This window comes from Eurosta solidaginis, chromosome 1 (genome assembly GCF_040869045.1).
Source record: "Eurosta solidaginis isolate ZX-2024a chromosome 1, ASM4086904v1, whole genome shotgun sequence".
In the NCBI taxonomy this organism is placed as follows: Eukaryota; Metazoa; Arthropoda; class Insecta; order Diptera; family Tephritidae; genus Eurosta; species Eurosta solidaginis.
The window spans coordinates 14,295,600-14,323,189 of record NC_090319.1 but is presented as its reverse complement, the minus strand read 5'-3'; the positions used below and the strand labels follow the sequence as shown (position 1 = coordinate 14,323,189).

Here is a 27,590-nt window from a genome sequence, read left to right as displayed (position 1 = left end):
TGAGTGAGATTGTTTACATTTGTATAATAATATAATAAATTTTTTCCTATTTTAGAATGTCTATGGCGTAATTACTGGCGGTATTATTGGTCATTCAATTTGCACTGGTTTGGCTGTGATTGGTGGACGTATGGTGGCTGCTAAAATTTCTTTACGCACTGTTACCATAATTGGTGGCATTGTTTTTGTTGGATTTGCAGTTTATGCTTTGGTCGTGAAACCAGATGATATATAAAATGCAACTTACTTGAAGAAAACTAAAATGAAAAATTATGCATGGAACAACACAGCAACAAAGCAAATAATTAACCATAGTTACGCAAATATAAACGTTTTATTATTATACTATTTTTTACAAAGTGCTCAAAGATATGTTTTCTCCATTTTTTTTTAAATTGTCAAAAATTTCTACTTAGTACATTTTTAAAATTTTCTGGATATTAGTGGCTTTTTTTTGCAATTTTTTACATTTCAAAAATTGTGCTTAAAAACATAAAAATTACACTTGTGCAATATACAACAGTATCGTATTTGTAATCGAGTCTTAAGCTCTAAGTTGTTTTCATGGTTTCCAATAGAAAATTTTATTGAAACATAGCACAATCGTGAATTGCCTAATGGGTTGTTGTTGAATTTTTATGAGCCATAAGTAAATAAGATTTAATTAATTTTTTTTTCATTTTTCGAAGCTAGTTTGCAAAATGTAGATGTAGGCTTTCGAAGTTCGAAATCAAGATCTTCTCCACACATTTTTATTAATTTTTTTATGGTTATTCTGATCAATTTGGTAAATATTTTAAAGTTGAAAAGGCTTCTTACGTTTTCTGATGCGAATAACATAAGTCTTCGTTCGATAAAAGTGGAAAATTTATGCTAACAGAAGTAGGCTAAACTTGTTTAGCGGGAACTAGAAGCCCTTTTACATGTATGGGTTTTACAAAAATAAAAAGTAAATATAATAGGGGTGTATTGAAGTTTTTTTTCTTATTTGATGGGTATGCTTGTTTTTATATTCATGTTGATGTGTTCAGAAATATTTAAATATAAATTTCTTCGAAGATCTCACATCGACCCCTCATTATGCCAATATTTTTAGGGTTCTAGTTTTGTAATACGTTAATTTAAAAATAAAACTTCGAAAGTATATTGCTATGTTTTAAAGGCTAAGTTCGATAAACGGAGAAACATTTTGTGCGCATAAAAGTTCATAAAAGTATAATCCTCAAAATGTTGCCTTATCTTCTTCTGAGTAGAATATCGCTCTGTATTAGAAACCGTTTCGAAAACGTCTTATATCCAAAAAGATTTGAAAAACTTCAGAATTCAGTTGAACAACGCCCCATCTCAAGATTTGTTTCAAAAACGTTCGATCTGAGTATAAATTCAAAACATTTTGACGTGAGAATGGGCGTTTCTGAAAATAATTCTAAGATAGCAAATTTTTGAAAAATATATTGAGAAATGGTCTTTTCGAACTGGTTAACGAGAGAGTGATTTTCCACCCAGCAGCGGATATACTCCTAGCTCATATGAAGGGCAATATTCATACAAACTCCATGCGCATATTCCACAAGTAAATTCCACATTTTTTAAATGTGTAAAAGGCCACAAAACATATTTTTTTTTTATATAGTATAAAGCACTTCAAAGAATTTTTTTCGTTGAGTCGCCAGAACTACTTAATATATTCCAAAGTAAGCCGCAGTGTGTTTAAAAAACTTTAGCTTTTGTACAACAATCAATACCAAGTTGTAGCTACGGCTGTCAACATAAAAATACGAACACAAATTATTAACAGATATTATCTCCGTTGTTGTATGCTTTGATTTTCGTTATTTTAGAAAAAATCTTATCGAATTTGTTAACAAAAATTATGCAAAGCGACTTAAAAAAGGTTTTCGAAAACTTTCAAAAGTGAAAGTGTTCAACAAAATGTTTAATATGATGTTTGAAGTCACAAAACTCGCATTGATTTTTGATAATTTTTTCCTGCGAAGAATGCTTCGTTTTCTGCCAAACAAAAGCGTATGATTTTATTTTTTATTTGAGGAGTTTTTAGATTACTAATGAAATTTTGATCAATAAATTTGATAGTAATTGATAAATAAACTATAAAAATTTCGCAATTTTTACTGAGAATATCTAGAAAGCTTTTGAATATTCGAATTTTTTCGAAAACATTTTTTAAATCGGCTCGAAATGTTGGTCAAGGTTTTAAAACTTCAAAGGAATGTCAAGAAAGGTTTTGAAACTTGATCAAAGTTTCGGAAATTTTACTGGCGATTTCCAGAAAACTTGAGTTTTCATCTTTTTAAGAAAGCGTTTTTGAAATCTGAAATTTTTACTGGCAGTTAGAAAATTTTTCTTGGAATTTCCAGAAATGTTTTTTAACTTCATCAATGTTTCCAAACTTTTTTCTGGTGATTTCCAAAATACTGCGGTTTGCATAGTTAAAATTCACTAAAGCTTTTTCTAAAATCAACGTTGTTAATAATTTTGGCTGATATTTTCGTGCTCACAAATGTAATTCAAATCAAAGAAGTAACCATTTCTACCAAAAGTAAATTTGTTATTGTATTGTGTTTAGTAAAATATGTAGTACGTATAAAGTCGAATGAAAAAAATTAAAAATTTGTTAAAAAAATGAAACAAATGACAAAAAAAAAAACAAATATTCGAGCAAAATAAAAAGATATTTTCTTTAAAATTTTATATAGTTTTTTTTTTTATTTAAAACGTATTTTATAATTTTCGCTTTTTTAGCAACTTAACTATTAATTGAAAATAATAAAAAGTAAATAATTTTTTGTTTTATTAAATACAGTTTTTTTTTTGTTTATCGTTAATATAGAAAAAATATTTAGTTTTTAATGTCAACTTAGCACTCAGTAATTTACATCTGCGTCATTGGATCACGATAGATGCCAGTAAATAATATCGCCTTGGCATTATAGTCAAAGATAAGGAACATAAATGGATGATTACATTCGAATTTGGTTGGTTCAAGCGGACGTGCCGAACGGAAGCTGAATAAAACTGTAGCCGCTGCTGCTGTACTACCCTCTTCATCCACCTTTATTTTGGCTACATGCTTAGCATCACCGAATTGTATGCTATTCGCAGAAAAGTCACTTAGGTCAGCTTCTTTTTCGAATAATGAATTAATGCCAACATCGCGGAGGATCTGTGGAGAATAAGACGAATGCGCGTTAAATCTTAAGATTATCTGTCTTAAACTTTTTGATATTAGTATTATTTATTTTTTATTATGTAACAGCTAATCGCATTCCGAAGGGCAAAGGAGACCCAAACTATCCGTCGATTTTTGCCCACTGTGCTGTTGGACATTGCAAGTAAAATGAATAATCAATGCAGCTACAGAGATTACTCCCCATTAGGGAGAAAATTAAATGCTGAACAAACAGTTTCTGTTGAATACCCAGAAGTCTGCGTATACCAACAGACATCTCATTGAGCCACACCTTCCAGGGGCTTAAGAGGTCATCTCCGTAAGCATTATGGGGAAATACGGCACCTGAGAACACAGCCGTATGAAGCAAAAAAGCTTCGCAATGCAGTCGGTTCTATGTACCGGAGCGACTCGGGATTTTTCCCGACCAAGGATTGTCATTTCAGTATCCTCCCAGCAGCTCCTTGCAGGACTGCTCCATATTCTCTCGCTCCGGGAAGGTATCGAACCCAATCCGGGTCCGTCTCCTGACCCCGGTTTTTGCTGTTGTTCTTGTAGCGATAAGGTTGCTCCCCGAAGGCTTTGGGGAGTGTTATCGATGTGATGGTCCTTTGCCGGATACTGATCCGGTACGCTCCGGTAACACAGCACCATTAAGGTGCTAGCCCGACCATCTCGGTAGCGATTTATATGGCCACATTAAACCTTCAGGCCATCCCTCCCTCGCCAGAGCCTCGTCTGTTAGTGAAACAGGATTCGCCGCGGATAGGTGAGGTTGACAATTGGCTTTGGAGAAGCTATATATTGCGCTGGCAACCTGAAGGGTTGCGCTACACAGCCCCTTGAATCTGGTATTTTAGTCGCCTCTTACGACAGGCATATCTACCGCGGGTATATTCTGACCGCCTAACCCGCTGGGGTCCCTGACCCAGGTCTTGAGAAATGGTTTTGCTGCGTCTGCCGGAAAAAAATCTTTTTAGGACGGTCATACGCTTGTCAGTGTGTCTCGTGCAAGGGATGGTTGCATCGGACAGGTTGGTCTGGGCTAGATACCAAAACCAGACGTCCACGTAACTTTTAAAAATCTTTTGTGGCACCTTGCACAATAAATGGAGACGCCCCCACAAGTATGGTAGGAAGCTGTCACAGTTCCCGGATATATCAATCGTGAGCGCAGGACTCGTAAACTGCGGCAACTGGCAGCCGATGGTAACATTGGCATCCGACCACCTGCCTATATTTATTTCGCTGCAAGGGGAGCGTGCTTTCCGCAAGGTCATTGAATCCGCCTCGGCTCGCTTCATTCCCGCGGGTAGAATTCCCGAAATTCGGCCTCACTTTCCGGCGGAGACCGCAAATTTAGGGAGAGAACGTGACCTTATAAGACAGCTCGATCCCGGCGACCCCCAAATAAGGGATATAAACCAACGCATCAGATTGCTCGTGGATGAACACAAGCGGGCGAAATGGGAGGAGCACCTAAGCGGTTGTAACCTCTCTGGCGGTGTAGGTAAACTTTGGTCCACCGTAAAGTCCCTATCGAATCCGTCTAAGCACAATAACAAAATTTCCATGGCCTTTGCAGATGAAGTGCTGTCGGATGCGAAAAATGCGCGAACGCTCTCTGCCGACAATATATAATGCATTCTACGGTCGAGAAAGAGACGGAGGGTCAACAGACACGCATATAAATATAAATTCAGCGCGTCTGCAATTACCATCACCGCAAAAGAGGTTGAGGACGCCATCGATCATGCTAAACCAAACAAAGCAGTGGGCTCAGATGGCATAGCCTTGCCGATGCTTCAAAGCCTGGGAAAGAGGGTTTTAAATATTTAGCACATGTCTTCAACCTGTCTCTTTCCACCTTTTTCATTCCCGAAAAATGGAAAATGGCCAAGGTGGTCCCGCCACTAAAGCCTGGGAAACCAGCTAACATGGAGTCATATCGCCCGATATCTCTCCTATCCAAGACGCTTGAAGCCACTTTGATCCCCTACTTCAAAACAAATTTGCAGGTGGTCTGTCATCAGCATGGCTTTAGAAAACTCCACAGCACCACCACCGCGCTAAATGCCATTAGCACCCAGATAAACTGCGGTTTAAATCAAAACCCCTACCATAGAACAGTACTCGTTGCGCTAGACCTATCAAAAGCTTTTGATACGGTCAACCATGGCACGTTATTGCAACACCTGGAAGGGTCTACCCTTCCCCCATGTCTTAAAAGGTGGACCGCAAATTATCTGGGTGGTCGGCAGGCATCGGTGCAATTTAGAAACCAAACATCAAAACCAAGAAGAATTAAACAAGGGGTGCCACAGGGTGGTGTCCTATCCCCACTTTTGTTTACCTTCTACATATCAAAGCTACCTTCGCCACCAGAAGGAGTTACTATCGTTTCCTACGCCGATAAGCTTTGCAAGAGAACGGCTACCTCCCTAATCTCTCCAGTTTTTTCGCCTCGCGAAACCTGGCAATATCACCGACTAAGTCCTTCGCGACCTTATTTACAACATGGACGCCCCAAATGTCGACCATTTTGAACATCCACGTCGATGGCACTACGCTACCGCCTGTCCTACACCCCAAAATCTTGGGTGTGACGTTTGATCAGGATCTACATTTTGGTGAGCATGCAACCGCAAATGTACCGAAAATCTTGCTGGCAGTACTTGGGGAAAAGACAAAGAAACGGTCATTACCACTTACAAAGCAATTGGCCAGCCGATTGCATGCTACGCGTCCCCTATATGGTCGCCAAGCCTAAAAACTACTCAATGGAAGAAGCTACAGGCCTGCCAAGTAACTCCCTCAGAACCGCCACGGGCTGTCTTCTTATGTCCCCAGCACACCACCTACATAATGAGGCGAGAATACTCCCCATCAGGGAGATAAATGAGATGCTAACCAAACAGTTCCTGTTGAATACCCAGAAACCTGGGCATCCCAACAGACATCTGATTGATGAGCCAGGGGCTTAAGGAGTCATCTCCGTAAGCATTATGAAGAAATACGGCACCTGAGAACTTAGCCGTATGAAGCTAAAAAACACAAGCAGGTCCTCAGTGAACTCCACAAACAGGCATCGGACCTTTATGCCAGGAATAGCCCGGTGAATCCAGTACTATGGGAACAGTACCCAAAACTTGTGAAAAAGGAACGCATACTCCCCAGGGAAACGCGAGTCACTCTAGCTCAAATTCGATCTGGATACTGTAACAGGTTAAACTCTTACCTATCCAGAATCAACCCCGACATACAAAATGTATGCCCCGCTTGCAATGTGTCCCCACATGACACCAACCATCTCTTTAATTGTAATGTGTAATTGTAACGCCTCTAACACCCCTCTCATTATGGCTCACCCCTGTTGAAACTGCAAGTTTCCTTGGACTCCCGTTAGAGGATATTGATGAAAATTTGTGATCGGTCGCACCTATTGTATGGGGCGAAGCACTGCTACAACAACACACAAGCTTTTCGTGTAGCTACAAGCCAGTGGCTGCCGATTGATTGAAGATTTCTGGACGTCATGTGCGATATTTTGCAGTGCCATCTAATGAGAGTCCCTGCGATAGGTCCCAATTCACTGAAAAACCTTTCCTGATTCACCTGCGTTGAGGATTAGGAAATACACCCATTGAGCTACTGTTCAGCTTTGGCCACAACTAGTTGGCAGTGTTTTGGTCTCGGACCACTTGGATTGCGCGAGGATTTATTTACACAACAGTTATATATATCTAGCTATAGCTTAAATTTCCGGTATTTTGTGTTATAACTACAGGCCATGCAGCCCAAGTTCGGCCCACCGGCGTAGCTACCCCGTACTCTAACCTAACATTTGATAGTACAAAAAAACCCATTTTTACTTACTGGTACCAATTCCAAGTTTTGCTCAAAATCGAACTTCGGAAATGAGACGTCCACTTCGCGCGCCATACCTCCCTTCAATGCATCGTCCAATGAATCGGGCGTTAATTTAGCCAACACACCATCTAAATCGTGGAAAGGCGGCAAAATAACAACCATTGACACATCCGATTCCTTTTCATTCTCGAATGATGTCACATAAGGCATCTCCAGAATGTACGCTCCCAAATATTCATCCAATGCCAAATTGTAGGTACCGCGCTTGTGCATCATATCCACAAATGAATGTTTACTCTCTGATGTATAGAAAATATCTTTCTTTGTATTTTTTGCATCAAATTTATTTGACCATTGACCCTTAAAGTATGCAGCATTTGCCAGCACCAATTGCGTCTGCGCATCAACATCACCAACATTCAACATTTCGGGTATCTCATTTTGTGTTACATTACTTATCCAATTATTGATTTCAACACGAACTTCCTCGGCATTATTCTGAAAATCGACTGTAGCCAACTCTTCGGGGAAAACATCCTTGACGCAGTCAGTTAATGCGATATTCTTATCAAAGTAAATGCGATCAGCTGCTGCAAATTGTAACGGCATTTTCTTAGCGCGCTTTAAGCGACTGCTTTTCTCCAAATTATAACCGCTAAGGACATGATTTTTATTTTTAGCCCATTGCAAGGATAACGCCTGTGTTAGTTCGACTTCAGTTTGACCGCCCGCACCAAAATAGGCTAATAATAGCGCATGAAAAGTGCTGTAGGGTGAGAAGAAGACGTTCTCGTTGGGTGTTGCTTTATTGATGGCTTGCAACATGGATACGGTGAAGTTTTGTTGACCACGATAAAGATCGGAGCGTATGGTACGTGGTACGTCGCTGATATCTTGCCCGATTTGGCAGGTGTGTTGCGCGAGCAGGCATGGTGCGAGCAAGCAAACGATTAACGGTAAAATTTGCCAACTTAAATGCGTCATTGTGTTATTTTTTTATTGGCGGAGTGTCTGTTATGAAACGAGAAATTTTGACAAAGTGATTAGAAATATTTTTTATATATGTATATCTTTTTTTTTTCAATAAACCAATTTTTAACAGGGATTGTAACGTTTAAAAGTTTTATTGCAAAAATTGCTTTTTAATAATTATTTTTGGAGTTTTATTTTGCGTGATTAATTTTTTAAATTTTTTATTCTCCTTGGATAAACAAGTTATTTTTAGATTTTTTTCTTTTCACTCAGAAACTTTTATATTTAAAAACTATTTTTTGTCGAGCGAAATAAGAAATTGCTTATATTTCGAGTGATATAAATAACTAAAAAAAATCGGGGATATAACACGTCGGCTTCGTGAGCAAATGTGCTAAGTCCACTTTTTATGAAAACTGAGATTTTAATGCAGGATGATTGTACAGCTAAAAATACATCGTCTACCAAAAAAAAGTTACCAAAATGTCCATGTTGAAATGGAATGTTACGCAAATGCGCTAAGTCCACAAAAAATCAAAAAACAAAGAAAAATCATGTGTTAAGTCCAAGTGAAAACAAATTATTATTCGTTTTATTCAATTTTTTTTATAGAATTATATACAATTGTTACTATATTGCTGTAATAAGCTTGACTTGTGGCTATTAACGTCTATACTTTGCCGAAACAGCTACCTTTCCTACTTGTTTAATGTGCAGACTCTTTTAGAATACTTCTAACATTTTTATTAAAACTACTTTAGCAAGCAACCACTCAAAGTTAATAAAATTGCAAAATAAAAACTCAAGCAGCCCATGATTCTCGAAAATTCTCGAAATGAGTCACACTCAAATGGTGGCAGATAGCGTACACTACACCATTGAAAGATATATAAAAAACAGAAATATCGATGTCTCCGCAGAATACATTGGTATATGTAAAGCAGGCCGAAAGAAAACAAAACCCTACGATGTCACTTATTTGGATTATTCGTTTTCTTTTTTTATTTTAACTCTGTTAAATTTTATAAAAGTATTCGGCCAGGACGTGAAAAAGGAGACTATAAAGTAACAGATATACGTGCTTTAAAATACACTGCAAATGGAGAAATATTCTTCAAACTACGATTCCCTGAAGCATGGAAAGTTTTACCGCAAAAAATCAACAAAAGCATTGATGCTATGGAGTTTTCCAACTTGCAACAGCTTCACACAGAAAAAAGAAAAATTCCTGCCGAAAAATATGAAGATTTGCAATGCATCAAATCAACATTACCCAAGAACCACCATAAATTTTATGATGATTTACCTCACCACTGATTTATTTTACGAATTAGAAAAGTATTTTTGTTAACATTAATGAAATAAGAATGTTATTATTTGGTTTAAAATAATAAAATATACCAAATGAAATTAATACTCTTAAAAATAAATCTTTTTTGTGAAAATGTGCTAAGTCCAAAAAAAAATTATAGAAAGAAAATGTGCAAAGGAGTCCAAAAGGAGCTCATAACTCTGCTATGGCTTTATTTAAAACTGCTCTGATAACTGGTATTTAAATAAGACGAACTCCGAAGGGAAACCGTTTCAGGTATTAAAAATATTTAGAACATAAAAAGCTAGACGGGTTTTTCCCTCCTGAAAAGTTACGAAAAATGGACTTAGCACATTTGCTCACGAAGCCGACGTAATTTTTGAATGAAAATTGAAATTTTTTTTTCAATAATAGTTTTTCATCAACGTTTAGTTTGAATTTTTCCTTCAATGTTCATTTCGAGCCATAACCGCACAAAGGGCGTAACCGACATTATATTTGATTTTTTGTATTTGATGGAAACCGAAAGGCCATTACCATATGCACCAGCTCCAAAAAAATCAAAGTCCTACGAAATACCGATACGAAGTTATAGATAAGCCAACTTTAGCTCAAGTGCACAAAACACTTTGTTTATATTTTTTTTGGGCTCGCAATGTGTAGTAGAGGTTTACGCCGATCACTTTATCGGCGGCGGCGGCGTGAGCGGCGCCCCGACGTACGCCGGTGTTCTTACTTTTCTTGATTAAAAAAAATACGTAGGAAAGGTTTTGTTTGTATGTATTTAAGGAAATTCACGTTTTGGCCATTTCGGAAAGATCCTAGGTTTTTGCCCCAAATTCTCGCAGATCGTTCAAAAATTTTCAGGAGTAGCTCTTTGCGGAAGGATTGTCCCTCGTTCACTTACTCCAGAGAGGCTTCGAACCTAACCCCGGTTGTTGTTGTTGTAGCAGTGCTTCGTTGTTGTTGTTGTAGCAGTGCTTCGCCCCACCTAAGAGCCGCGACCGATCGCAAATTGTCATCAATATCCTCTAACGGGAGTCCAAAGAACCTTGCTGTTTCAACAGGGGTGGATCATAATGAAAGGAGTGTTAGAGGCGTTGGTTGGGGTGTAACCCCTAACCCCGGTCTTTGGAATTGGTACTACTGCGTCTGCTAAAGAGAAATGGATATACATAAAATGGTCACACTTTTGTCTATATATCTGGTGCAAAGCGTAGTTTCACCTGGGGTTAACTCCTAATAATCATCGCAAACACAATTTCTTTAAATCATTTGTGGCTCCTTGGCGGTCACGCACAAAGGCGACTTACGGTTGCTATTAATGGTCTAATACTCAGGACTCTCGTGGCACATGGCGACTCCAGTTTTTTCGGCTGTGTTTAAGAGCTACAATTCCCGATGTGCGAACAGTAGCAATCCCGACCACCAGTCGCTACCACTCCTCCTGCCCTCACACCATATGCCAGCACAGAAGCTATAGGACTCCGACTTCGAACTCATACCTTCGTCGACGTCACTTTCCTGGAAGCTCTAGGTATAGCTCCGAAGACTTTATAAGGGATGTTTTTGTCCCGCTATGCTGCCTAGCTACAACAGAGAAACACCTTAGGGAGTGACTATTCGGCCATGGATGCCGCCCTCGAAATCATAAGCAGTCTAAGTGGATGTCATTGCGTAACTCATGGGTGAAAATCGTATAATCCTCGGCACATCTATATAATTAAAATTTTACAAGGACCCTGGATAAAATTTCTAAAATGTAGACCAAAGTTTGCAGACGTTTGTTTTCACAACATTAATTTCGATAGTCTTCGTTAAATCAAAACAATATTTAAGAATGAAAGTCGACCGATTTTAAGTTGAAAGATGTTAACTGCTGTTTTCCGGCCTTATGATATAAAAGCTCATTATGGATGACTAGTTCGACTGTCCACTATGTTAGGGTAGTAGCACACACGGTCATTAGTTCGACTGTCTTGGAAAAGCTTTTTTTCACCCCTTTGAGTGTTCTTGCGAAGAACAAAGCCTCACCTGGTAAATATATGTATGTGCCTACGTATTCACATTTGTAAAAGGAGCCGTAACGTGTAGGTCATATTTAAACTTGGTTGATAGGCCATAATCAATGTGATTTACTCCAAGGGACTAGTGTTGGATAGGGATTTTGCCTCACTGATTTAGCTTATTCTTTCAGCCTATCGCAATATAAAATTCTTTAAAAAATCGGCACCTTTTTGGGTAATTTGTTTTTTTAACAGCCTGAGAACAATTTGAACACATGTTCGCCTTACGTCATTTTATTTGAATTTATTATTCATTATTAATTTTTTGAAAAAAAAAAATATGCAAACTGAGCATATATGTAAATGTATTATATAACGTTTTTTTTGGTGTTTTGTTTTAATAACTTGGTGAATTGGGTGATGCAAAGGCGGTGTTAAGCTGACATCGAAAGCGCCTGTTTTTTTTTTTTAATAACTTTCGAGCAGTTAGAAAGAGTTAAATTTCGCAATTAGTTTGGCAGTGATGTGCATCCCTTGATACCATTTTCGACCATACCCGACAAATTTTCGACATGAACAATAAATGGCCTAAACAGTCTTAAACGAGTAGAAAATATAGTAACGCGCCGGACGCCGCCGCCGCCGCCGCCGCGCCGATTTTTGACATTCGGCGGCGGAGTGCGAAAAACGACCAAAATCGGCGGCGTATATCTCTAATGTGTAGGTTAAGCCTTTTTTTCCGAGAAAATTTTGTAATTTCAATACAAAGTGTTTACATTTTGGTATGCATATTTCGTAATTTTTGTTAATTTAAATATGAACTTCTTGCAAACACAGGTGATTATTTTTTAGATTAAGATTTTTCTTAATAAGGATTATAATGAATATAGCCAAATTATTGTTGCAGATTTCAATTAAAGTTGCACTAGTTCCATATACCGACACCGATTCTTCAGAGGAAATAGTTGAAGAAGATACTTGTGTTGGGAAACGAGCTAGGAGGATCCCGAAACCACTACCCAAAAGACTTCTACGAAAGTAGGGACCTTTTACTTCAGTTAATACAGGAGCTTACAGAGAATTTCATCTTTAAATTGTTAAGATTTGAAATCACTTTGTGATAAAAATATAATTCCCGAAATTTTCCACAGAGAGTACCTCAACTTAAAACACAACTCTTTTATCACAGATACATTACCAGTTACTGATGTAGAAGACGGCAATGTGAAATGAATATATTGTACCTTAATTATATAGTTTTTATTTAGAAAAACTGAGTTTAGTTGTAAATTTTAAATATTTGTTAACCAGTCAGCATCTTGAAATATGAATTCCGTCTTGAAATCTGAATAAAAACATTGATCTGCATCACCAACCACTGTTTTTATTGTTTTCAAATTTGAATTTTTTAATATTCTAGTTTTGGCTTAACCGACACTTTCAAGTAATGATGTCTTTTTTTGGAAAGCAAAAGGGGTGTAAGCGACAAATGCGTCATTTTAATTAAAGAAATGCAAAAAAAGCCCACATTAGTATACGTCAATTATATAGTCTTATATACACACCAACTTTCATGTTACTATCTAAAGCAATCGCAACATAAATACAAAAAAAGCGTCTACTGAACAATTTTGTTTATGCCGGTTAAGCCCTTTCTGCGGTTATGGCTCGAGTTGTCAACGTTTCTTTTTTACGTTGTTTGATAATTATTATGTTCAATAAATATGTTTTTTCGTTGGCATTAAAAGCTGTAACTTTAATAGAATTTAAATTAGATATTTTTTTTTATTTTTTTGCTTTATAGCTTTTAGTCCACTATGCTGGTAGAGACGACTTTGTCCGTCCCCAACAAAGCACGTCAGCAATATCTTCTTAGAAATTGCTAAGACTCGTTGAATGGCATGGAAACCAAAGTTTTAGCAAACTGTTGATCACAATGCAGTGGAGGCTTCTACCGCAGTGTACCAAGATCACATATCCAGTATTCGAACTCACATGTACAATTTAAGGTATACCGGCTTATAAAAAGCTCGTTTTTGGTATTTTAAAAGTTATTTGGCAAAGATGGTAGAGCTTTCAAAGACTAAGAGTTTGATGAAAATGTAACCGAATTTATGGTTGGGTTCAGCCTTTACAATAAGCTATGCTATCTGAGATAAGGCATACGTAATTTAAAGTCATTATGCGAAGGGGCATTGAAATCTGATCTTAAATGTTAAAGGACTTTATCTGGGAACTGGATTAAGTGTGCAATTGAAAAGTAAGTTCCTTCTCAACGATCAAAAATAAAGCTCTACAGGTCACTGACAACATGAGATGAGAGGCTCTTGTGCTATTCGAGAGAACAGCTCCATGAAAGATTTATGGACCTCTACTTGTTGGCGACGACAAGAATCGAGAAAAAATTAATACTGGGCTTTATGTGGTATTACTAGACAGTTATATACCAATTTTTCTTGGCGCCGTTCTGTTTTCAAATTTTCCTAGCACAACAATTTGGCAAAATTATTTGATAGTGCTAGTCAGAACAGTGACAGAACACAAAAACGAAAATTCAATAACGTAGATAAACTATAAATAACACTACTCAACAAATTTGAGCAGAGCTCACAGAGTATATTAAGTTTGATTGGATAACGGTTGGTTGTACAGGTATAAATGAATCGAGATAGATATAGACTTCCATATATCAAAATCATCAGGATCGAAAAAAAATTTGATTGAGCCATGTCCGTCCGTCCGTCCGTCCGTTAACACGATAACTTGAGTCAATTTTGAGGTATCTTGATGAAATTTGGTATGTAGGTTCCTGAGCACTCATCTCAGATCGCTATTTAAAATGAACGATATCGGACTATAACCACGCCCACTTTTTCGATATCGAAAATTTCGAAAAACCGAAAAAGTGCAATAATTCATTACCAAAGACAGATAAAGCGATGAAACTTGGTAGGTGAGTTGAACTTATGACGAAGAATAGAAAATTAGTAAAATTTTGGACAATGGGCGTGGCACCGCCCACTTTTAAAAGAAGGTAATTTAAAAGTTTTGCAAGCTGTAATTTGGCAGTCGAAAATTTCAAAATGGGCGTGGCTCCGCCCTTTTTCATTTAGTTTGTCTAGGATACTTTTAATGCCATAAGTCGAACAAAAATTTCCCAATCCTTTTGAAATTTGGTAGGGGCATAGATTTTATGACGCTAACTGTTTTCTGTGAAAATGGGCGAAATCGGTTGAAGCCACGCCCAATTTTTATACGCAGTCGTCCGTCTGTCCTTCCGCATGGCCGGTAACACGATAACTTAAGCAAAAATCGACATATCTTTACTGAATTTAGCTCACGTACTTATCTGAACTCACTTTATCTTGGTATAAAAAATGAACGAAATCCGACTATGACCACGCCCACTTTTTCGATACCGAAAATTACGAAAAATGAAAAAAATGCAATAATTCTATACCAAATACGAAAAAAGGGATGAAACATGGTAATTGGATTGGTTTATTGACGCGAAATATAACTTTAGAAAAAACTTTGTAAAATGGTTGTGACACCTACCATATTAAGTAGAAGAAAATGAAAAAGTTCTGCAGAGCGAAATAAAACACCCTTGAAATCTTGGCAGATATTACATATATGAATAAATTAGCGGTATCCAACAGATGATGTTCTGGGCCACCATGGTCCACATTTTGGTCGATATCTGGAAAACGACTTCACATATACAACTACCACTACTCCCTTTTAAAACTCTGATTAATACCTTTAATTTGATACCAATATCGTACAAACACATTCTAGAGTCACCCCTGGTCCACCTTTATGGCGATATCTCAAAAAGGCGTCCACCTATAGAAATAAGCCCCACGCCCTTTTAAAATACTCATTAACACCTTTCATTTGATACCCATATTGTACAAACGCATTCTAGAGTCACACCTGGCCCACCTTTATGGCGATATCTCGAAAATGCGACCATCTATAGAACGAAGGCCCACTCCCTTTTAAAAATACTCATTAACACCTTTCATTTGATACCCATATCGTACAAACAAAGTCTAGAGTCACCCCTGGTCCACCTTTATGGCGATATCTCGAAAAGGTGACCACCTATACAACTACCACCACTCCCTTTTAAAACTCTCATTAATACCTTTAATTTGATACCCATATCGTACAAACACATTCTAGAGTCACCCCTGGTCTACCTTTATGGCGATATTTCGAAACGGCGTCCACCTATAGAACTAAGGCCCACTCCCTTTTAAAATACTAATTAACACCTTTCGTTTGATACCCATATTGTACAAACGTATTCTAGAGTCACCCCTGGTCCACCTTTATGGCGATATCTCGAAAAGGCGACCACCTATACACCTACCACCACTCCGTTTTAAAACCCTCATTAATACCTTTAATTTGATACCCATATCGTACAAACACATTCTAGAGTCACCCATGGTCCACCTTTATGGCGATATTTCGAAACGGCATCCACCAATAGAACTAAGGCCCACTCCCTTTTAAAATACTCATTAACACCTTTCATTTGATACCCATATTGTACAAACGCATTCTAGAGTCACCCCTGCTCCACCTTTATGGCGATATCTCGAAAAGGCGACCACCTATACAATTACCACCACTCCCTTTTAAAACCCTCATTAATACCTTTAATTTGATACCCATATCGTACAAACAAATTCTAGGGTCACCCCTGGTCCACATTTATGGCGATATCTCGAAACGGCGTCCACCTATGGAACTAAGGATCACTCCCTTTTAAAATACTCATTAACACCTTTCATTTGATACCCATATCGTACAAACAAATTCTAGGGTCACCCCTTGTCCACCTTTATGGAGATATCTCGAAACGGCGTCCTCCTATGGAACTAAGGATCACTCCCTTTTAAAATACTCATTAACACCTTTCATTTGATACCCATATCGTACAAACAAATTCTAGAGTCAACCCTGATCCACCTTTATGGCGATATCCCTAAATGGCGTCCACCTATAGAACTATGGCCCACTCCCTCATAAAATATTCTTTAATGCCTTTCATTTGATACACATGTCATACAAACACATTCCAGAGTTTCCCTCGGATCATTTTCCTACTTGGTTATTTTCCCTTATGTTGTCACCATAGCTCTCAACTGAGTATGTAATGTTCGGTTACACCCGAACTTAACCTTCCTTACTTGCTCGTTTTAAACTGTTGAATTATGCATTATACTAATTCCCATAAAAATTTCTTGCCTTCACCTCCCTTAAGTATCTTCAGTAGTTTCGCCACTATGCCAAAAAACGTTCAAAAAATGTTGAAAAAAAAGAAATTTTTTACAAAATTTCAGATTTAGCCACGTTAAAATCGGAAAAATTCTATTGACGAAAAAACGTTAGCCCTCCTATGTTGTAGGTAATTTATCTACGAAAATTTTAAGCATACCAGTACAACAATCAGACGTGCCGTTCAGACTATAGCCCCGTTAACTTGCAAGCGTCTATCCTACAATTTTTTATAGAGACAATTTTTATTCAAACTACGTTTTTATTTTTTTTATAACGTTCTATTATAGACATATTTTTGCACGTTAAACTGTATTTAGTTGAGTAATATGAGTATAAATCAGCAATTCAGTAAAAAAAACAACAACGACAACAACATTAAATACATACATACATCTAAAAAAAGTCAAATTTAGCGATTTACCGTGGTGGTCAATAGTGGGTACTTTTAACTACCGTGGGTACTTTTAACTACCCATTTATAATTTTCTGGGTTTGTCTCCCATATTATTGTCCAGTAATAATCTCCCACCATTTCTTCATTCCAAAAACCTTGATAACGCTTTTCAAAAATCATGAGGTCTTGGTGAAACCTTTCACCCTGTTCATCACTTTCAGCACCTAGGTTTGCGGGAAAATTATCCAAATGGTAATGCAAAAAATGCATTTTGAGGGACATGTTTCATTTCATAGCACTGTAGTTTTTCAACAAGGCTTTGACCATCTTTCTATAGTTGGGATCTTTGTTGTTGCCAAGAAATCCACTAACGACTTGCTTAAAGCTGTCCCAAGCTGCTGCTTCTACTGATGATAAATGATTCGCAAATTTTCGTCTTTCAGCAACTTTGTAATTTGCGGACCAACAAATATACCTTCTTTTAATTTGGCTTGAGTTATTTTAGGGAAAATTTCGTTAAGTACTGGAAGGATGGCGCGTCCTTACTTAAAATCTTTACAAAATTTTTCATTAATCCTAATTTGATGTGAAGTGCTGGCAAAATAACTCGTTCGGGATTTACTAAAGGCGGGTTTGCGATATTGAAGGCACCTGGTTCGTACTTAGCTCTTGGTGGCCAGTTTTCCTGAATATAATGGGTTTCTCTAGCACGGCTGTCCCAAAGACAGAGAAAACAGCAATATTTAGTGAAACCTCCTTGAAGTCCGAGAATTATAGCTACAACCTGGGATGTATTTCATATACTGTTTATTTTATATTGTACCACCGAAACTGCTTACCTTTAAGTCCGCACAAATTTTCCAATTAAATTGTTTATATTGAATGAGCTCAAGTAAATTGGATATGCTTAAATAAGTTTCTTTCGTATTTTCAGAATGTGCCACTGGTATTGACGGTAAAGAATTTCCTTTATGGAGTAATGATGTTTTTAAACTATGCTTTGAACTGTCTATAAACAAGCGCCAATTATCCACTTTATTTTCTTATTTTAGTGCTTCAAGTAAACCTTGAACATCATTGCAGTAGCAAATATTTTCACTTTTAGTAAAAAAGAAGAGAAAGTCTTGTGTCTATTTCGAAATTTGGAAGTACTTGTCGAAGGGCCCAGGCTGCCCCCATTGCTGCAAACCTAGAACTTCGCTATCAAATTTCGATAATTTCAAATCTCTGGCCAAGTCATTAAGTTCGGCTTGTGAGACTCGATGTGGGACCTCTCCTTCTTGTTCACTGTATGAATTATCTGCTTGGGAGTTACTTTCGCTTGAGGCTTCAAAACTTATAAGCGGCCTAGGTATGGGTAAGGTATGGTCATGTAGTTTTCGTTTTTTAGCTGATGCCACATTTGCATAACTTATTAATTTCCTCTTTTTTCTCGTTTTACCTTTAAGGTCTATCACGCAAAAATAGCACTGATCGTGGTTAAAGGGTTCAGTCCACATCATTGGAACACCAAACTTCATGTTATGACCTTTACCCGATACCCATCTCATTAAAGTTAATCTACAGGAGGCGCAAATAAAATGAGGTGTCCAAGATTTATCGAGATTTTTTACACGGAAACCGAAATAATGAAAGTATGCATCTTTGACAGAATTAGTTATTTTCCGAGCTGAGTTTCCAAAAATATAATGTCCGCAAATAAAGCAAAAATCATCCGGATTATTTTTACATTTAAAATCTCTTTTGCAACAAGCCATTTCGTAAACACATTAACGATATAGTATGTATAAATTTGCACTACAATTTGCAAAATAAAATTTACAACAAACAGTAGTGACAATTAAATACTTGATGTCTTTTTAAATTTACTAGACCCTAAGGTAGAGTGACCAAATGAAATGTCTCGCCAATTTTATCAAAGTAATACTAAAATTTTAGGATAAACTCTTGCAAGTTAACGGTGCTGTAGTCTCAACGGCACGTCCGATTGTTGTACTGTTATGCTTAAAATTTTCGTAGTTAAATTACCTACAACATAGGAGGGCTTACATTTTTTCGTCCGTAGAATTTTTCCGATTTTAAAGTGATTAAATCTGAAATTTTGTAAAAAATTTCTTCTTTTTCTCAAAATTGTTTCAAGGTTTTTTGGCATAGTGGCCCAACTACTGAAGATACTGAAAGGAGGTGAAGGCAAGAAATGTTTATGGGAATTAGTATAATGTACAATTAAACAGTTTAAAACGAAAAAATGAAAACTACACATTTTTGCCCTACCTATATGAAATAGTATTCTGCAAAATGGGAATTTTCATATTTTCGCCGATATTTCGGAAACCAGATCTGCCACAAGAAAATGGAAGTCATATTCGGAATCAGGAGAAATTTTTACTTTAGGAAAGGCCTATTTTATTTTTGTAGATTTTTTTGTCGAGTAGTGTAATTTGTAAACTAAGACATAATGGTTACATTATAAATTTAGAGAGGTTAGCCTAGGGACGCAGAAACAGAAATAAGAATAAAGAAGACTTTGTAATGGTAGTACGGGAATAATTATTAGGTTCTAACCTTAGAGAAAATAGGAAGGTGGCGAAAGTCGACAATAAGCTTTTTTAAAATGTCTTAGTTGCCTAAGTAAGCGCTGCAATTCCCATTTATATGCCCTTTTAGTGGGAATAGAATACGTTTTATACCAAATTTTATCACGAAACCTTTATTTAAATGAAAGTTATTGCAAAAGTACATGTGACGATGACTCGTATGAAGTAAGAGGCTGACGGGTCGCCCGAAGGGTGGTCAAGGTATTTGGTATTCAGAAAACTCAGCCTCCACGTTTTAATACTTCCAATTTGAGGAGGTTAATTGCTCTCCCCGCGCATTGATCTGTCTGATATCATGTAGCAGATCGACAAAAAACCCATACAGCTACTTGGCTAACTCCTGATCAGATATCCTGGATCCCAGTCTATGGCTCAATGATCAATCAATCCTAACATGATCGATGTCGGGCATAGCTCCGAAGACCGCTTTTACGGACTCTGCAATGTCCAAATATCGACAGGGACCATCATCTTGGGCATCAAGAACTCAAAACCCATTATTTCGCATGAGCATATTTTGGCGGCTGGCCGGATAAAAATGGTAATATTTCGGTTGAGAAATAACAGCCAAGGAAATTAAGCACTACCTGCCAATGTGCCCAAACAGATTAAAAGTTGGTTAAAAGCAAACCACAGGTCAGTATGCTTAGATCTTGCAAAATATTTATGCCCCAAAAAACATTCAAATTGTTTTCCAATTGCCAGCGAAAAAAATTCTTATCATTGTGGATAAGACAAGTGTGATAACTTCTGCATAGACGTCAAAATTACAAATAGAACCGATCACCTTATTTTTAATTGACTATCGTGGTCTAATTCTATATCTCTTTCTATCACCCGCTGAAGATAGCCGGCCCTATTATTACAAAGAAACGTTTTTCTTAATTTTTTGAATTCGGGCAACGTTTTCAATTTCAAATCTGAAATAATAATTAAATTGGGTCTCTGAAAAAAATTAATCCAACTATCGATAGTTTTTGTAAAATCTAAATAACATATTGCAACACCTCACTTCGTGTTCAAGACCGGCGGATTTTTTTTTTTTTTCACGACTAAATCTCTTTCTTCTTTCTGTGCTTAACTATGTATTTGAAACTCCCACTTTCACTCACATTTCTTCTCCTAATACTATCTTTATACCTCGGCTGCCCTTTCGCATACGCCATATCTCAGCAGACTATTAAAAAAGTCCTACATCAGAATTTGTAGAGCGGCCTATTTCAGAATTTTCTCCGAAAACGGCCTATCTTAGCATAAATTAAAATCATATTGAGCTGAGATAGTGCGATAATGAAAAAAAAATATTCTGACATAAGGTGTTTTTGAACCCAATTCTTAGGAGGTTGTTTTTGAGACCAATTCTAAGATTGGGCGTCCTTTTTTAAAATCTGAAATAGGACATTTTCGAACTGGCTGTCGAGATAAGGTGATATTCCACTCAGATGTATATATGGCTTTCAGATTTTTACCATGAATATTTCCAGACATGCGATATCGTTTAAAAAAAAAACTGAGGAGAGTATAGACCTTATAGGAGCTACATAAGGTTTGATGTTTTTCGCATCAAGCCATCTCAGCAACTTATATTTGCTTTGAGTATTTTTAAACTGCCAACAATATTATGCAGCTAACAAATGTCAACGATTATAGCAGTGTCAAACATTTGAAATCCCCTTACGAATCAACATTATTCATGGCATACGCGACCTTACCGATGAGACATCGAACTGCATTTCAAATCGCTGACGCATTCGGTTTTCAGAATGTTAGGTAAAAAATCCAAACAAAATTCGCAACTACATACATTTGCGTAATTAATGTGTCACAACTGTGACAGTATACATTTTTTAATATGTTTCATAATTTTACCACCGTGGTGTGGCGGCCACCGTGGTGTGATGGTAGCGTGCTCCGCCTACCACACCGTATGCCCTGGGTTCACACCCCGGGCAAAGCAACATCAAAATTTTAGAAATAAGGTTTTTCAATTAGAAGACAATTTTTCTAAGCGGGGTCGCCCCTCGGCAGTGTTTGGCAAGCGCTCCGAGAGTATTTCTGCCATGAAAAGCTCTCAGTGAAAACTCGTCTTCCTTGCAGATGCCGTTCGGAGTTGGCATAAAACATGTAGGTCCCGTTGTTGTTGTTGTTGTAGCAATGCTCGCCCCACCCAATAGCCGATCACAAATTGTCATCAATATCCTCTAACGGGAGTCCAAGGAAACTTGCCGTTTCAACAGGGGTGGACCATAAGGAAAGGGGTGTTAGAGGCGTTGGTTCCACATTACAATTAAAGAGATGGTTGGTGTCATGTGGGACACATTGCAAGCGGGGCATACATTTTGTACGTCGGGGTTGATTCTGGATAGGTAAGAGTTTAACCTGTTACAGTATCCAGAACGAAGTTGAGCAAGAGTGACACGCGTTTCCCTGGGGAGTATGCGTTCCTCTTCCGCAAGTTCTGGATATTTTTCTTCAAGTACTGGATTCACCGGGCAATTCCCGACATAAAGGTCCGACGCCTGTCTATGGAGTTCACCAAGGACCTGCTTGTGTTTTTTCGCTTCATACGGCTGGGTTCTCAGGTGCCATATTTCCTCAAAATGCTTACGGAGATGACTCCTTAGGCCCCTAGGCGGTGCTGGTTCGTCAATCAGATGTCTGTTGGGATGCCCAGGTTTCTGGGTATTCAACAGAAACTGTTTGGTCAGCATCTCATTTCTCTCCCTGATGGGGAGTATTCTCGCCTCATTATGCAGATGGTGTTCTGGGGACATAAGAAGACAGCCCGAGGCGATTCTGAGAGCAGTATTTTGGCAGGCCTGTAGTTTCTTCCAGTGGGTAGTTTTTAGGCTTGGCGACCATATGGGTGACGCGTAGCACGTAATCGGCTGGCTAATTGCTTTGTATGTGGTCATGAGCGTTTCTTTATCTTTTCCCCAGGTACTGCCAGCAAGGGATTTGAGGATTTTATTACGGCTCTGAATTCTCGGAACAATTGCGGTTGCGTGCGCACCAAAATGTAGATCCTGATAAAACGTCACACCCAAGATTTTGGGGTGTAGGACAGTCGGTAGCGTAGTGCCATCGACGTGGATGTTCAATATTGGGGCGTCCATGTTGTAAATAAGGTCGCGGAAGATTTAGTCGGTGACAATGCCAGGTTTCGCGAGGCGAAAAAACTGGAGAGATCAGGGAGATAGCCGTTTATTTTATTGCAAAGCTCATCGATCTCTGGGCCTGGGCCTGTGGCCATTATTGTGCAGTCATCGGCGTAGGAAACGATTGTGACTCCTTCCGGTGGTGAAGGTAGCTTAGATATGTAGAAATTAAACAAAAGCGGGGATAGGACACCACCCTGTGGCACCCCTTGTTTAATTCTCCTTTGTTTTGATGTTTCGTTTCTGAATTGCACCGATGCCTGCCGACCACCCAGATAATTTGCGGTCCACTTTTTAAGACATGGGGGAAGGGTAGACCCTTCCAGGTCTTGCAGTAACGAGCCATGGTTGACCGTATCAAAAGCTTTTGATAGGTCTAACGCTACGAGTACTGTTCTATGGTGGGGATATTGATTCAAACCGCAATTTATCTGGGTGCTAATGACATTTAGCGCGGAGGTAGTGCTATGGAGTTTTCTGAAGCCATGCTGATGAGGGGTAGCTGCAAATGTGCTTGGAAATAAGGGAGCAAAATGGCTTCAAGCGTCTTTGCCACTGGCGATAGGAGAGATATCGGACGATATGACTCACCTACGTTAGCTGGTTTCCCAGGCTTTAGTAGCGGGACCACCTTGGCCATTTTCCATTTCTCGGGTATGACAAAGGTGGAAAGAGACAGGTTGAAGACATGCGCTAAATATTTGAAACCCTCTTTCCCTAGGTTTTTAAGCATCGGCATGGCTATGCCGTTTGGGCCCACTGCTTTGGATGGTTTAGCACGACCAATGGCGTCCTCAACCTCTCTAGGTGTGATGGTAATTGGTGACGCGCTGAGTTTGTGTTTATGTGCGTGTCTATTGGCTCTCCGTCTATCTTTGTCGACCGTAGGATGCATTATATATTGTCGGCAGAAAGCGCCCGCGCATTTTTTCGCATCCGACAGCACCTTATCGCCAAAGGCGATGGAAACTTTATTTTTGTGCTTAGTCGGATTCGATAGGGACTTTACGGTGGACCAAAGTTTACCTACACCGGTAGAGAGGTTACAACCTCTTAGGTGCTCTTCCCTCGCCCGCTTGTGTTCGTCCACAAGCAATCTGATGCGTTGGTTTATGTCCCTTATTTGGGGGTCGCCTGGATCAAGCTGTCTTATAAGGTCGCGTTCCCTCGCTAAGCTCGCGGCCTCCGCCGGGAAGTGGGGCCGGATTTCGGGAATTCTCCCGGCGGGAATGAAATGTGCCGAGGCGGATTCAATGACCTTACGGAAGGCACGCTCCCCTTGGCGGGCATCAGTCGGGATAGGGAGGGCAGCAAAGCTGCTGTCTGTTGCAGATTTATATTCTTCCCACTTTCCTTTTTTGAAGTTTATGAAAGTGCGTTTTTCGGTGACGATGAAGTCGGCGGTACGCTCGAACGAAATAAGTATGGGCAGGTGGTCGGATGCCAATGTTACCATCGGCTGCCAGTTGACGCAGTTTACGAGTTCTGCGCTCACGATTGAGATATCTGGCGAGCTATGACAGCTTCCTACCATACGTGTGGGGGCGTCTCCGTTTATTGTGCAGAACGTCGTTTCGTCTATTTGATCCGCCAACATCTCACCCCTACTGTCCGCCCGCAAGTTTGAATGTCATAGGTCGTGATGGGCATTGAAATCGCCTAAGATAATGCGATTGTTGCCAGTGAGTAAGGCCTCGATATTAGGGCGGTATCCACTGGGGCAACAGGTGACAGGAGGGATGTAGATGTTGATGATTTCTAGATTTGCATCGCCTGACCGGACAGATAGGCCTTGACGTTCTAAGACATTGTCCCTGCGGTCGATGCCAGGATCAAATATATAATATTGCACAGAGTGGTGTATAATAAACGAGAGGCCGCCTCCATTTCCGCTCTCGCGGTCTTTCCTGTGGACATTATAACCAGAGCAGGTCTGCAATGCAGATCTTGCTGTGAGTTTAGTCTCTTGAATCGCAGCAATGCGGATGTTGTGCCGCTTCATGAAATCGACTATCTCCGTAATCTTCCCAGTTAGTCCATTACAGTTGAACTGCAGAATTCTGAAGTGCATGAGGGGTGACGCCGCCACTCTAGGGGTAAGTGACGGGTGACTACGCCTAGGTTGTGGAAGGCCAGGACGCAATTGCTGTTGTGGCCTTGGGACTGGGCGCCCTTGGGCAAGCATTGGGGTACCCGGATGATTTGGGTTTGCGACCTGGCAACATGGCGCGATGAAACCCGTCGAGGGGTTGCCGTCGCGGAGACCAGAACATCTAGGAAAGTGGCACCACCCAAGGCAGGAGCTGCATTGAGCGGATGTCGCAAACCTATATATTCTGTGCTGGCAGACGGTGCAAACGGAGGCAGGGACTAAGAGTCTGTTTCCCTGACCTGCACGATTGCTGCCAGAAAAGAGGGGGAGAAGAAGACGGGGGCAGGGTCTGATGCTCAGCATTGCTACCAGCTCTACTACGAAGGTAGTACTTATGAGTGGTATCAGCTGTTTGAGTTGTTGGCGCCGTGGGGCGCGAGCAGCAGCGGGTACTTGTTGTGGCTTGCTGAGCAGCGAAGCTGCTGGAAGGTAGTGGGGATACGCTTAGGCGTAGACTACGGGACGCCCTTGGGCGTGAGCAGCAAGGAGCCACAAAAGATTTATAAAAGTTACGTGGACGTCGGGTTTTGGGATCAAACCCAGAACAACCTGTCCGATGCAACCATCCCTTGCAGGAGACACACTGAACAGAGTATGACCGTCCTAAAAAGATTCTTTTCTGGCAAATGCAGCAAAACCATTTCTCAGGACCGGGGTCAGGAGACGGCCCCGGATTGGGTTCGATACCTTCACGGAGTAAGAGAATATGTAGCAGTCCTGCTGCAAGGAGCTGCTGGGAGGATGACAATTTGTGGGAGGGACGAAACAAATTAAATGGGGTCACACTGAAATGACAGTCCTTGGTCGGGAAAAATCCCGAGTCGCTCCGGTACATAGAACCAACTGCCTTGGGAAGCGATGTAGGTCCCGTCCGACCAATTTGTAGGGAAAATAAAGAGGAGCACGACGCAAATTGGAAGAGAAGCTCGGCCTTAGATCTCTTCGGAGGTTATCGCGCCTTACATTTATTTTATTTATTTATATGCTTTGTATATGTATTAGACTGTTTCAAAAAAAAAAAATTTTTCGGTTTTTAAATGTATAAAATGTCTTTCCCGAGTATAATAAAAAAAGGGTGCTCACATCGCATTTTCCAATTTTTCAAATATAAAAAATATAAGAAAACGAATTATTCGTTCGAAAATTTGAGAAATGTTTAAAAATCTTCATTCACATTTCGAAAATTTTACTTAAAAATTTCTAAAACTTTTTGAATATGCATTTTTGTTAAGTCTACAATGTAGACCAATCACTTTAACAAAGTATAAGTTTGAAGTCACTCGAAATTCACTTTGTTTTTGAACATTTTTTTAAATGTATTTAAGTTTTTTTTTTTGTTTTATATAAAGTGTGTTTAAATATATCTCTCTAGTATTGATTGACTTTTTCATGGGCATGTCCATGCCCTACAGCAAGTTGAAACCTCATACTTTGGAGAAATAAATTTCACAATCAAATGCTCAAATTGGTTGAGAAGCGAAAGTGTTTTTTTTAACAGTCTAATGTGCATTTCAATTAAAACGTGACCTGACTGCGAGGCGAGTGGCCGATCTTCAACTTGACTTATACGTTTATATATTTCTATTGGAAATTCCACAGATTTGATTCTGCGTGTTTAGTAGTAAAACATCGTAGTGGCATTGAAATACCTCAAAGCGATTTATGAAAAAAACTTTGCATCTACTGATGAACGCACTTTTCTAAGCAATCGCTTAGTTTTTTTTCGAGATTGCTTCGCAGCTACAAGGATAAGTGATCGGTTTAATTTCCAGTTAATATTTCCACTTCACTAGTTTTCGTATATTTTCCTGACTTTGGAGATGATCTCTCGATAATTTCGAGATTCCATTTGGGATCATTTGGGGAATATGTAGGGATTTATTCGTGGTCATTTCGGAAATGTTTTCGGGATCTTTTCCGGTTTCGGGTAGCTTTAAGGATCATATCGGGACTATTTATTCCCACTCCCTTTGGAAATAGATTTTTAAGACATACCAATTCTGAGTCTATTCAAATCAAACAAATCATATTTGGTATGTGGTTCAGATCCAGGTTCAAACACAATAGCGTAATGCCCAATCTAAACGCAAAGGATGTTTTTGTATTGCACAGATATAAATTACCAAGTTAAAATAACTGTAGTGCCAGCACTAGAGAAATATTTAGTTTAAGTTGCTTTTGGTACTCACTTTTGCTTCAGCGTATATACTTATGAATGTCTCAAAGTAACACCGAGGGGCATACTAGTCAGCAACTACCCTGCAGAGAAGGCTATACTAGTTGTTAATATTGTGACGAATATTAGCAACACTAAGGGATACTATCATCTCTAAGCCGATACTAAGCAGTCACTTGTATCTACATAAACAAATCAATCATTATGTCTACACATATGTACATACAGCAGCGGAGAGATACTCACAAAAGTATGCAATTACCAGTGTAGTTCTCACACATACACATGCATATATCTGAAATACTCACAAAATAAGGCAATCATTGGTGGAAGTATCACTCACATATAGACGCGCATATTGCTATGCGAGAAGCTATAAACGTTTATAGCTGGTAAGTTTATAGCTGGTAACTAAGTAGTAAATTCTAGAAGAAGAAACGCCTAGAAGTATGCGAACGAGGAAAC

The 27,590-nt window shown here is 38.9% G+C and overlaps 3 protein-coding genes across 14 annotated transcripts in view; 1 reads left to right on the top strand and 2 right to left on the bottom strand.

Annotated features, from left to right (window-relative positions):
- Nucleotides 1-3,036, top strand: part of LOC137249530 (putative divalent cation/proton antiporter TMEM165) — a 54,617-nt gene extending 51,581 nt beyond the window's left edge. For all 11 annotated transcript variants that reach the window (XM_067781140.1, XM_067781147.1, XM_067781169.1 and 8 more), the window contains one exon: nt 56-3,036. In XM_067781140.1, the coding sequence (XP_067637241.1) occupies nt 56-235 (180 nt within the window). In that variant the 3' untranslated portion in view covers nt 236-3,036. The remainder of the gene's footprint in view (nt 1-55) is intronic.
- Nucleotides 1-27,590, bottom strand: part of LOC137249585 (dipeptidase 1) — a 704,181-nt gene that overhangs the window by 652,258 nt on the left and 24,333 nt on the right. The gene's annotated exons all lie outside the window — the stretch shown is intronic.
- Nucleotides 2,696-27,590, bottom strand: part of LOC137249644 (serine protease inhibitor 88Ea-like) — a 49,232-nt gene continuing 24,337 nt past the window's right edge. For both annotated transcript variants that reach the window (XM_067781345.1, XM_067781352.1), the window contains exons 2-3: nt 7,067-8,071; nt 2,696-3,184 (exon numbers count right to left, since the gene is read on the bottom strand). In XM_067781345.1, the coding sequence (XP_067637446.1) occupies nt 2,894-3,184; nt 7,067-8,044 (1,269 nt within the window). In that variant the 5' untranslated portion in view covers nt 8,045-8,071 and the 3' untranslated portion in view covers nt 2,696-2,893. The remainder of the gene's footprint in view (nt 3,185-7,066; nt 8,072-27,590) is intronic.